Source organism: Otolemur garnettii, unplaced genomic scaffold, assembly GCF_000181295.1.
Source record: "Otolemur garnettii isolate 467f Iridium unplaced genomic scaffold, OtoGar3 scaffold00008, whole genome shotgun sequence".
NCBI lineage: Eukaryota > Metazoa > Chordata > Mammalia > Primates > Galagidae > Otolemur > Otolemur garnettii.
In genome coordinates, this window is record NW_003852403.1 from 8,663,540 (window position 1) to 8,676,881 (window position 13,342).

The window sequence follows — 13,342 nt, forward strand, 5'->3', positions numbered from 1 at the left end:
TTTGGAATTTTTAACCATCTACTGTGCCAGAACATGAATTATTTCTTTACAAAGATTCATGGAATAAACCATTCCATAGCCCCCCCACACACACACACCTTAAAGAGAATTAATATGAGTCACGCCTTCATGTTCATCCATTCCACATGTGTTTATTGAGCGCTTGCTACACTCCAGGCACTGGGGACAGATGGATTTCTACACATCTGTAAAAATTTCCAAGTATGCCATAACTCTGCTGAGCTACATGTTACATTATTGGCCACCTAAGGGGTTGGGAAGTTCAAACTCAGAGCTCATTGAAGCCTCTCCTCCCAGTTCCTAGGGACAAGAGTCTTCCTCTGATACCATTTCCATTTCTTCTCTTTCGGAGAAGCCCTGGCCCCTAGCAGTTGGGACTAGGATTCAGGGTTAATTCATGTGGTGCTGACGTGGCCTGATCCTCAGGCCTTTCCTTGCCTGTTGACGTGTTTCTTGGGCAACACTCACTCTCACTTCTCCCTGCCTGCGAGGGGTGGGCTGCTCTCCTAGGGATGTTTCCTATAAAACGTCGTTTACAATTTCTCTATCACAGGCATTGCTCTGGGTGAAATGGGACCAAAGCTTTGCATTTTGCACAGACTTAGATCCCTCCTCAAGCAGCCATTCAGGCCTCATGACTCCCCAGCCTGAACTCCCAGCAATGTCTTCAGAGTCCTAGGTTTTAAAAGCCATAAATTAGCAAATCATCAACATATCACCAGGAAGGATCATCTGGTAGCGATTCCAGTCAAAAGGAAACACAGGCCCCAATAACTGATCTTCCCAAAGATATGAAGAACTGTAGACAGACAGATACAGTAAATAGGAAGATAAATAGATAATTCAAGTTGACAGACCATCTTGGATTGATTAGGCATCCTGCTTTGATTAGCATTAAGCTTTTTGGGAACAGGGGTTAAAAAAAAAAAAAAACAACCCTGAGATTGCCCTAATACTTTGGGGAAAATGACCCCTTGACTACTTCTGAAATTTGGTACGGAGGGGCAGATACCAAAAGCACTTGTCATTAGATCCTGGATCAGCTAATGAAACATGCCAGGTATTCCTTTCCAATGAGAAGGGTCTTTGTGGGAGTGGGATATGGGCACTTCTTTCTTGGCATCTGCTTTGGATTCTTCTAAGCCATATCTTCAGTCCCTTTCAAACTTGCAGTTCTATTTAGAGAGACTTGGATGCATATTAAATCAATTTCCTGATAATACAGATAGAATGAAGGCTTGTTCCCCCCACCCCACCCGCACTTTTCTGCTGTCTCTCTTCCCTTGCACGCACTTATCAAAATGTTCCCGCTATTGTTCTGAAAACAAGAATAGAAGTGTAGGTGGGAGATGAACCTTGCACCCCCCCAAATCATCCCCAAGCCTAGACTTCTGCTCTCAAATAGTCTTTCACTTAAAGGAAAAGAATTCTGAATATGCCTTTTCTAGTTGTAATCCCTGAGGATTCTTTCTGCTTAGTATCTACTTTGAGTGAGTAAATTCTTGCTGGGTAGATTCAGAATCTAAGGAACAGATGCCACCATGTGAGACTAAATTGCCCTGTGTTTTCTGTTTTCCTGCCATGTCATTTGCGCGGATAGAAGTCTTTCCAGAGCTGTGCAAAATGGTTCCTAGCAGATTTGGGGTTCATCCCACTGCCGCTGTCATCATCAGGAAAATAAACCAGGAAGCGTTTTAACTGGCCAAGTCTGGTGCCTCTTTTTATTAAAATATGATAGAGGCTGATGTAGAGTGAAACTTGTAGAAATCTGACTCTGTTGCTCTCGGGGTTCAAGCCTCGACTTTTGTACTGGTGTGGCACGTCAGTGGCCTGCTGCCACCCCTAGAACCCCAGGCTCTGTTCCGTATATGGGTGCCAATTGTCAGTAAGAGAAATCTTACTCTCCCCTCCCTGAATTTTTTCAGCAAGGGGCATGGAGCGGTACAGAGATAGAGACCTGCCCATGACTGTGAGAGATTGTACAACCTCAGTCACTGACCCCCAAAGGCAAATGCTGGCTAGTACATATAGAACAGCATTAGGAAAGCGCCCATTCCAATACATTGGCTCAACAAACAATTATTTGAACTCCGCCCCCCTTATGTGCCAGGGACTATACTGGGTGCTGTGGTTAAAAGGATAAAGCAAGAGAATGTGATTTTTGTACTCCTGAAGCTTATCTAAGACTCTTGACCCGTTAGAACTATCCATGGAACTAGTGTTAGCTAAAAGGAAGCTTAATTATGTAGGAGTAGCTGATTTTTGCTGACTCAAGCAGAAAGGATTTTTTTTTTTTTTTGAAGGTTAGAGTACCTTACAGAACCTATGAGAAAGCTGAAGGGCAAGATCCCAAAAAAGGGTCAGAGACACAGCTCTGCAATTCAGGAAGGAGAAACACTCAGGAGCAGTTTTTATGGGGCTTTGCCATCAGGATGAACACCTCCCACTATGAACTCACTGTCACTCCATTCAAGATTTAAAAGCACCGATTGTCCTTTCTAGGGCAGAGAACGTTGATTAAAGGCCTCAAGACTCTATGGAATTGGTGAGGTGGTCCCCAAATTGACAATGAGGCACTGTTGACACAAGGGAGAATATACGATGGACAGACAGAAACAAACAATGTCCCCTGTGCTGAAGTTCTCCGAATTTATTTTTAAGAGTGAGACCCAGACTCCATTCAGTCAAGAAGCTACAAAAGATGTGTGGTCATTTCTGACCCACAGGCTAATTATGACCATGTATACGGTCTGACTATGGTGGTCTCATTATATTTGGGATGGTGGAGGTGGAGATCCGTCTATGCTGGATGAGGTCCTGACTGTCTGTATGTGAGATGCATCACCTTCATGTGAAAAGTTCTGATCCGAGTAGGACCTCCCCGTAGTCTCTTCTGGGGCTACCAGTAGTCTGTCCTTTGACCTTGAGGCTGTCCTTTGCAGAGGTGCCTTTGCTGCACTAGTGGGATCTATTTTCCCAGCCTTCTGGTCCTATTTAGAGAAGCAGCAAAACAGCCTGGCTCCTCCAGAATAGCTCTATTGACAGCTGGATAAGTTGATTACTTTGTTCCCTTCCTCACTAGGAGGGAGAGCATTGCCTTCCATGGTGATTAGCAAAGTGCTGGATGTAGCCAAGGCTAGGAAATATCTTACCTCTGAATCTTCTTGTTTTTTTTTTTAATTTTTATTTTTCAAATTTCCTTTAACAGGAAATGGTTATGGTCAGAGTTTGGGATTATGGGCGCGATTGATACTATCTGTTGTTTTGTTTTCATTCTTCTCTTCGTGTGTGTACAGCTCCCTCCCCAAACTGTGAGATGGTTGTAGGTTCAGGGCGGCAGGATCAGCCAGGGGTCTAACAGGCTTGTAGTTACTTGTTTAACAGTTGTGCTGAGCTTACGATGGGCCAGGGTTTCCAAGCAAAGCGTAGTTTGCCAACCAGTCCTTCAGTTGACAAATAGTTCTGGAAAGCCCTGCAAGTGTCAGGGGCCCTGAGCTAGGCTCTGGGGCGGAGGGAAAGGGAAAGACCAACTCAGCCTGGAGTCTCTTCCTCCATGGGGGAGTTCCATCCCTTGGAGAGAGGCTCTCAGTCACAGAGGAAGTGGGAAAGTACAAGTGGGGTCAGCCTTTTTCATTTTTGGCAGTGGGGTAATGAACTTTGTGGGAGAAGCTGAGAAACAGTGACCCTGCGCAACGTGACCCAAATCAGGGGAAACTGAATTAGGACAAAGCAGCCAAAACCCCCCCCAAAAACAAAAAACAGGAGCAGGTGAGATAGAATGTAAAATCCAGCTTTTAGGTTCACAGGGAAGGAGAAATGCAGACACTGATGGGTTCAAGTTCAGCCTAGGAGGGAAAACTTTACTGACCACTGTGTGGTTTGGGTTGTTGGGTCTCTAACCACTCCCACTCTCCCTCCTTTGTGATAAAATGCGGTTCCCCTTGACAAGTATTTCTTAAAATTCATTCTCATCTTGTCATGGGGCTACCTATGGTGGGCTGCATTTGGGGGGAGGTGGGATGAGGAAAGCATGATTAGAAGGCTCAGCACAAAGACAGAAGAGAGTCTAGCATATGTATTTGATATAAATATTATAGTTTTACAGAGACATCTTGATCAATATATGCCACATTTCATCTACCTCTTTGACAAAGTGAGCACAGTGTATTCAGGGAAAGCTGTATAGGATTTTCAATTTACTCTGTATGATTTATTGTGACAGGATTGCTATGGGTTTTTTAAGTTCTTTATACTTGTTCCAGTAAAAATGGATATAGTATCTTTAAAAATAAACAGCCCAGAGCTGTTGCATTTTACGTTGTCTTCCTAGAGCCAGGCTCTGCTAAAGAGAGATCTAAGACCTCCCCGCCCTTGGGGAATCTGATTGCAGTCAGATTTGCTTCAGTCTTCGCTCTTCAGATTTTTTTGGGGGGGTGGGGGAAGGTAGTGTTAGGGGCAGTGGGGGAATAAATAGAGAAATCAATTAGAAAGCTATTGCAGACGTCTAGACAAGATATGATGGTGGCGTGAACTAGGGCGGGAGCAGAGAACTGCAGCCGTGTGCAGGGACTCAGTGTCTGGGGCATACAGGCCAATCTGCCTGGGACTCTTCATTTGAGAGGAGACTGGGCTCATGCCCAGTCTCGCTCTGGCACCAGCCTCTTCCCCTCTCTAGAGGGTGTCAAACAGAGGCAGCTGTTCTGCCCTTGGTCTGGCGCTCACCTTGCACTGAACCTGGGGACCTCAATTGCACATCCAACAAAGGCAGGTGCTAGAGGAAACATTTGCCAAGGGTCCTTGGGACACTAAGATAAATCAAGCACGTGAGAGGGGCCCATCACTATCCTGCTGTCATAGTTCCTGGTTTCAAAAGCTGTAAGAACCATTATCTGAGTCTGTGAAGAAGTATGTGGTTTTCATTCTCATCCAACTAAACTCATCCTCAGTAGCTCTCAGTGATGCCTCTTTTGCCACAACAGCTCTGTCCAGTGGCTGCCCCTCCTGTTCTTCTCTTATGCTGCCTACCATAAGTCGTGTCTTGTGAGTTGTCCATTCCAAGTGGCACTGATAGAGTTGAGCTCTGAAATGGAAGTTCTGACTCAACCTGGGCATTCTGACTCTCCTGGCCCATTATCAAGAAGTGAGGAGAGTGAGGAAGGAGAATGTGTGATATTTCATTCTAAAGATGGGTAATGATGGGAGAAGCACACCAACGTCTAATTAGTGAAGATCTGCCCGTGAAATAAGCAAATGGCCATTTTCCGGTGACCCTCGATAGAGTTCACAGCACTCATGCATTATTATTATTGTTATTGTTATTATTACTGTTAAGTCATACTCAACTACCTGATACCATGACCTACCAACATGGCCCACTCCTTCTTCTCCCCCCATCCATGTTTATGGAGCCCCTGCCCAGCCCCAGGCACCGCTTGCTTCCATGGGATGGATAATTCCTTTCCAAAAAATGCCACCTGCTACTATTTTGGCACCTAAGTTGCTTCCTCATGCATCTGAGATGAATCTTTTAATCTAAGTCTTTACCATTAGTTCATGTTTAGTGTACGTTACCTTTGCTCAAGAAATATTTGTGTACAGAACTAAACAAGGCTTTAAAGACCAAAAAATACATCAGATCAGAAATGGTTATTGATTGAGGTTCGTTGGCCATCTTCACAAACTGAGGGGTCAGGCCCTCTGGAAATTGGCAGCCTGCAGATTGCCACTGGTCTAAAAACATTCAGACCCAGATGGGAACAGGTTTAGCTGCTTCTATAGCTCACCTTTCCCACACATTCTCCATTGTAAGTGAATCATTTGGATCCTTCTTTTCCTCTGGATCCCTGGGCTGGGGAAGAAATCCTGAGCAAGAGGCAGCATATAATGTCTAAAGTGGACATTTGCATCATTTTGCAGCCCCCTTGGCTTTCCAAAGCATGTGCCTTAAGTTATAAGTTTGGCTGAGAGTTCTTGACCCGTGGTACTCATGATCTCTGCCCGTCATTCAGGCTTTTTAAGAAATCTTTGCAGCCAGCATCTAGTGATATTGCAACGCTGTGATGCCTAATCCACCCCAGTGTCCAGACTGAGCCTCTCCCCTGCCCCACTAAGGACCCCTCGCTCACCCCCTGCACTGTGTATCCAGGAGGATATCTTTGTGGGTGCATCTTGGCTTGTCTCCTCTCCTGTCCCACTAAAGACCCCTTGCTCACTCCCTCCACTGTGTATCCAGGAGGACATCTTTGTGGGTGCATCTTGGCTTGTCTCAAAAGAGCAGAAGCTGAACTACCCAGGCCTGTATATGCCCCACCCCCTTCATCTTAGTAAGAAGTTGAGAGGGAGACCTGGATCACATCCTTTACTTGCTGTGGGATGCCAGGTGTGTGGTTTAACAAAATCTAAATTTAGAGAGGTTATCTGAAAAGATGCAGATAGAAGAGAGGGTTGGTCAAGGATTAGGTGAGATTATACAGGCCACAGCATACACTGTACATCTGTTACATACTGATTTGCAGATGTCACATGAATTCTACTATTTTATAATGCTTACAGCAAGCCAGATTACTAGGCCCTGACATGTATTATATCTTTAGATAAAGCCTCAGAATAACCTCATGAATCAGGTACTAGCTCTGGACCCACAAAGGTACTGGCTTCTAAGTTATAGACTACAAAGTTGGTGCCTTGTCTGAGACTAGAGATTTTTAGTTATTTAGTGTCTGAGCTGAGTTAACACAGAGCTATCAGAGTGTGACTCTCACATGGTCAATGGGTAGATGGTCTAGGTGTCATGGAACAGAACCCAACAGAGATAATTTTGGGTGGGGATCTTTTTGGCATGCTTCAAATCGTGCTGGGTGAGTACCCATCACTCTGTTTCCAAGAAAGGCACACCCTGCTCTCTACCCTGGAACATTTTCAATTGTATTTCCAATAACTGAGGATGCAATAAATTCTGCTTCTCCCTTCTCTCTTATCCAAACTCCTAGAATTTTTTAAAGTCCAGAAAATATTTCTGGAAAATAAATTTTGCCCATTCATTGCTCATCCGTCATGGTCCAGCAGGGCCTGCCTTGGACACCGGCTGGCAGGAGCACATCGTCTATCGCCAGTGCTGAGTGAGAGAGGCAGGTTCCCCTGATCCATCAATTCTAACTGCATTCAAACATTTTCAATATGCGGGCTCCTTGATAACTTTCACTGTATGGCAAACAAAATGGAGGAAAATGATTATTGGCACAAAAGGGGGAGGCCATAAATCTTCAAATCAGATATAGGACAGATTGGAACAATATGGGTTCTCCAAGGTTGCCATGATAATGTACCTAATAATTCTCCTTGGGCAAAAAGGCAATCTGCTTTCAATCAATCTCGCTTCTTCTGAGCAAAAATACCAATTATGTTGAAGGAAGACTTTTTTCCTTCCCTTTTGATAAAGACTGCTCTCCACTCCAGAAATCATGCTGTAGCTAAAAGATATATATTTTCAATTGTCTAGAATGGTATTGGACAGCTAACACCAAATGGAAAAAGTCAATCCTTTTTTTCTCCCCTCTCTTGTCAGCATTTGTCTACTTCGTAGGAGAAGTGAAAGTTAATTAAGGCTTAAGGGATAATATTGATTGCATTGGAATATATTTCATATGTACCCAGCACATTTTCAAGTCAGAGAACCCTGGCTTTTTCTAAGGCTGAATAAATCAGCTGGCCGAGCCTTTGAGTCAAGGATGAGAGGGGGACGCATCTCCCTCTCCCTTCACTTTCTCACACATCTTTCCTGGGGATGAATGATTTCGGAAGAGGAAGACGACGGGGTGCTGGCAGATGCTCATTCAGGTCTTTGCGTCCCAGAGAGGAAGGATGAATGTTCAGCCATTTCCCTACACCTCTCATTGATTTAAGGCCAGCTTTGAATGATAACCAGGCTTGCACTGGTGTAGAACTTTGAACTTTACAATCCCTGGCGCAGGAGGCTGGCTGGGTGATGTTAACCCTTCACCTTCCTCGTAGGATTCCTCATAGGAAAGAATATTGAATGGGTGATGCACATCCTTGGTAGCAGAGCAGGGAATCCTATCTGGCTTACAGCCAAGTGATAGAAACAGCCCCGCCCACATATCTGTCCTGTTGAGGATACCCAAACCTTGGATTCATGTTGGCCTTGTTCTATGTCTCGGAAGTCCGTGGGCTGACGGCCTTAGGAAGGTATCAAGCAGCCCCATTTTCATTTGTAGGGAGTTCAGATCAGCAGGGCAATCCCACTCTCGGTCTCTTTGTACACACTGGGAAAATCTGACATCAGAAACCTTATTCAGAACATACAAGTTCATCTGCAGTGTTTTGTGTGTATAAAGACACATGTGCCACAAGAAACATTTTAAGATATGATGTGATAAACATGTATGTAGTCCAGGTGTCCAGTTTATATTGTGTATTACAATACACTGTGTCTTCCATACCTGTAGAGGAAAGAGGAGGTAACTCATGTGGGCTTTGGACATAGAATTTGGGTGGGTGGCCAAGGGACTTCTCGCAGCTCAGCAGGTTCTGGCTAGAGAGCAGACTGATCATGTTAAGACGTGGCTTCTGAGTGGCCCATTGGCACTCTTCCCTCCGCTCAATCGTCTCTGCTCGCCTGATTGCTAAGTGCACCACCATAACAATAACAGTCCATAATGGGGATATTATTAACTGCATCATGCATATTATTGATTTACTCTTTGTTCTGCATCATTATCCTTTCGCCAATGAGTTTACTGCATTATTCTCACATACTTAGTGAAGCACCAAATTACGACGTCAGGGCAGGCTCTTGTAATGGCATCTAATGGAACATTGCATAAGCCATCATCATTGCCTCCCATTACGGGCTGCCTCCAGCCAATGAGCTTTCTGCCTTATTGGAATGTGCACGGAGCAATTATGAAGTGCAAGGGACCCGGCCGTTCTAAATTTTACCTGGGAAATAACCACGCTACATGTTCACCACCTGCCCAAGTCTCAAAGCACAGCTAGAGATTCAGCTTCTGTCCCTCTCAGCCTGAGAGAAACTGGGATAGCAGTGGGTTCCCTTGCTCTGTGCACTGGAAGCCAGTGGTTTCATTTCCACAGTCAGTCCCAGCCTTTGGTCTTGCGTCAAAAGTGTTTTCTCCTGATCGCCCACAGGAGAGCCTGGTACGAAAGTCAGATTAATCCTAGACTCCAAAGCTGTTGGAGAACAACTCCAGCCTCCTCCCTTCCTGACTTCCCTCTGTCATGGGGTAGATTCCTCGGACTCTCCTGGCAATCCCAGGTGCCCTAAGGAAGCCACCCCGTGGGGATGCACAGCCAGCTGGCATGTTCTTCCCTTCCACAGGCATCCTGTCCCCATTTAGTCCTGAGTAATGCTCACTTACTGTAAAGTGTTACATGCCCCCATTGTCGGAGGAATTATGGTGGAAAAATGCAAAATCTCCTTTTTACAGCTTATGGCCAGCAGAGCCTATAACGTGTCAGGCTGCACATTAGCCACCCTGATAAAAGTCCGCTTTCTTACACACAAAATCATCGTTTCAGCAAGATTTGTTATCTCATTACCTGATAAGCTCTATGTCATAAACCAAGACTCATATACTAAATCTCCCGGGAGGACACTTTGTGGGCAGAAAGGGAGAGATATGAATCTGCAAGGGACTTGATAATGCAGCATTTAAACGCAAGCATAATGTCACTTATTGTTAAATGCATAAAACCACTTGGCCAAACCGTCGGGCTTTTAATAGGATTTTGTGCAGCATCAGGTGAGAAGCCATATGCCTTTTCTGTCTAGGAGTCTCCGAGCACCTGCTAGCACCGCTGCTTTGCCTCCCAGGGCTCCAGGGATGGTAGCTGGGCTTTGAAGAGGCGGAGGGAGGAGAGAACTGCTTCCCCGCAGCTGCCACGCTTCCTCTGTCTTGCCACAGGGTGGGATGTGGGGTCATGTTGCTGGGCCTGGCCTGATCTAACTGGCCTTTCCTGTTCAGGCACATTGTGGTCTGTGGACACATCACTCTGGAGAGCGTTTCCAACTTCCTGAAGGACTTCCTGCACAAAGACCGGGATGATGTCAACGTGGAGATTGTTTTTCTTCACAAGTAAGAGGCTACTGCTGTTGCCAGACCCTCCACCCACCCACACCCCCCCTGGAGAACTCCCTGATTCTAAGAGTGGCACTGAGGGGGGTGGCACAGGGATCAGGGCAGAGTTGAATGAACCACGATGCCTGCTGCCCTCATTGGAGAGGCCATTACTGAACCAATGGGAAAGGGTAGCCACGTGCTGGTTCAGTCCTGAGAGCAGCACTTGTCTCTGTAGGGGCAATTCTGGCACCACAGTGGAGTTTCTCTCTGGAAGAAATCACAGTGGAGATTTTTATTGGTCCAACACGTCATTACTATCCCTGCAGCAATCTGGTGTGTCTGGAGTGTCCACAGAGTCTGGTGTGCGATGACTGGCTGTGTGCTGTGGGTACCTTAGGCATGCAGGAAAGAGACAGAGACCAAGCAAGACACCAGCATTAGAGCAAGGGGTGGGTAGTGGTCAGGACGGCTGCTGTTCCTATGAGCCTCCAGTGTGGGGCCCTCGGCCGGCCACTGAGCATTGTCTCTCCTTGAGGATAAAAGTCCGCTGTGGACTCAGACTCCTCAATCTGAAAACAGACTCAACCAATTACTGGCTGAGCAAGTTACTCAACCCCCATGTGCCTCAGTTTCCACATCCATCATTTGGGGAGAGCATAATGATTTCCACCTCGTTGGGCTGTTACAAGAATGTAATGGAGTATCCGTGTAGCGTGTGCAGAGCACGGTCAGCTTTGCAGTAAGAGCTCAATAAGCAAGAGCATGAAAGGTGAGCTCTATTAGGCTGCATGATCAGTTTCGCAGGTGGGTCATACTGTGTGCGTTACAGGTGAGGAAAGTGAGGGATCTCCCTTTCACCTGATGTTGTTGAGGTTTTAAGCTTTGCCCGATCCCACCTTTTAGGTAAAAGGTGGAGTGCCACAGGAGGGAAAAAATTAGGTGCTGTGTTGACATGGATACACGGATGCTACCATTGTTCTTATCTTTTATAGAGACAGGGCTATCCTGGCCCCAGGTTGCCATGGTCAGGGCAGAGCTCTCAGGGTAGTGTCAGCTCAGTGTGGTGTCAGCCACCCAGGGCTCCATCCTGCTCTGAGTCCACCCAAGGGGGTGGACTCTTCCCTTCAAACTGCCCGTTCTGGGCACCCCTTTCCTCTAGTGTTTGGTCACCAAACACTAAACTTCCAACTTGCCACTCCATTGGTGCTAGCATTTTTCTTTTCTGCACTGACTTTTCCAGACTCTCAGAAGACAGAGAAGGCTATGGTGGCACAGGAGCAGATGCCAACAGGCCCGATTCAGGACTTAGTTGCAGAGTACCAGCTGGGGGCTAGTCTTCTGCTGAGCATTTGGAAAAGTTCAAGGGTGCAAGTTTTGCCCTTGTATCACTGGGGGATTTTAAGATGAGCCCTCGTGCAACCATTAGAATGACGTGAACCCTGTATTATAAAGTGAACTATGTGGGGCATCTCTATCAGCAAGAGGCCAGGCTACTGGCATTACCAGGGCAGGCTTCCAACAGAGGCTGGGACTTGCGACAGATCTGAAAGCATGGTAGAGTCCCACTCTTCTCTTACCACTGTGTTAGTTTGAATAAACAAGCTGGCTGCTAAGGCTTCAATTGCTAGGATTCGTCTTTGAATCCCCAGCATCTATCAATGTCAGACTTGTAGAAATTGGCCTAGATAATTAACCACTCAAAGCTTTGGGTTGGTGACATGTTTTGAGTTTTAAATGAGTTAATGCTTGTCAATCTCTTAGAAGACTGTCTACCATATTGTAAATGTGCAAAAACAGTAACTATTCTTATTATTACTAAGGACTTAATAAATTTATGCAAGTGTTGACCCTGGCGTATAGTAGATTCTAACCAAATATTGTTGCCCAGTGCCTAGCACAGAGTCTCATCTATTTTTCCTCTCAGCAAAATTAATTAACAAATAATCAATCTTTTCATCTTTGTATCCAGTTGGAGAAGTGACTGTACAGCTCAGCAGGGAGACGCGTGGTGCACAGTGTTCATGTATGTAAATTGAGAACAGTCCTGAGAGTAAATTATGTCTGTGGCTGAGCAGAGGTGACATGTTTTCATCCAGGCCTTGAGGGATGAGAAATCCAGGAGGCAGAGAAGCAGGAGAAGTCTCTTGATGGAGCAAAAAGCAGGATGGTGCTGCCAGGGGAAACTTTGGCTAATCTCGGATTGTGTTCTAAGAGATTGACAAGCATTATTTATCAGGGTTCTCCAAAGAAGCAGATCAATAGGAGATAGAGCAACCTGGAGATGTACATAATCTACATATCTAATATAGTTAGAGATAGAGATATAGAGACATAGGTATCTACACATTGATATATCTCCCTCTATATGCTCATCTACATGTATTTTCTTTTTATACATAGATTTTTATAAGGAATTGGCTCACTTGCTTGTGGAGACTGAGAAGTCCCATAATCTGCCCTCTGTAAGCTGGATACCCGGGAAATCAGGTGGTGGTGTAATTAAGTCTGAATCTGAAGGCCGAGAAACAGGGAAATCAGTGGTGTAAATCCCAGTCCAAGGACAGGAAAATGCAATGACATAGCCCTGCTCAAGCAGGCAGGCACGAGGCAAAGGGAAGATAATCCCTCCTCCTCCATGTTTCTGACTAGTCAGGGCCTCAGAGGACTGGATGACACCCACCTGGGGTGATGAAGGCACTCTACTGAATTCTCTGATTCAAATGCTAATCACACCCAGAAACACACTCCAGAACACACCCAGGAATCATGTTTTCTTTGGGTACCCCATGGCACAGGCACAGTGGCATGTAAACTTAAACCATTATACTCGTGTCCTTGCCCAGCTGCTCTATCCATAAAGTAGGGATTCCATTCTTGATGAAGGCCAAGGCATATGGCCCCACAGGCCTCAGCTTTGTCAAGGCCATGAACATTTTACTTTGATACAGGTTTTGGTTTTCAGCTAGGCCCGGGGCTTACTTTTCAGCTGGGCCCGGGGCTTACTTCTCTTGAGTGTAAGAGGGGCTGCTTTGAACGGAGCCTTTCCCTAGGGCTCCCCGTGGAAATGACAGGAGGGAACCCATGGAGGTAGAAGTCCCCAGTCCATGATGGTAACGGCTGTCTGTTCTCTCCCTCTGCAGCATTTCCCCGAACCTGGAGCTTGAAGCTCTGTTCAAGCGGCATTTTACTCAGGTGGAATTCTATCAGGGTTCAGTCCTCAATCC

General features: G+C 45.8%; 1 protein-coding gene across 7 annotated transcripts in view; it reads left to right on the forward strand.

Annotated features, from left to right (window-relative positions):
• Positions 1–13,342, forward strand: part of KCNMA1 (potassium calcium-activated channel subfamily M alpha 1) — a 762,000-nt gene that overhangs the window by 536,035 nt on the left and 212,623 nt on the right. For all 7 annotated transcript variants that reach the window (XM_023509577.1, XM_023509576.1, XM_012801412.2 and 4 more), the window contains exons 10-11: positions 10,023–10,133; positions 13,259–13,342. The exon at positions 13,259–13,342 is cut by the window's right edge and continues 20 nt beyond it. In XM_023509577.1, coding sequence (XP_023365345.1) covers positions 10,023–10,133; positions 13,259–13,342 — 195 coding nt within the window. The remainder of the gene's footprint in view (positions 1–10,022; positions 10,134–13,258) is intronic.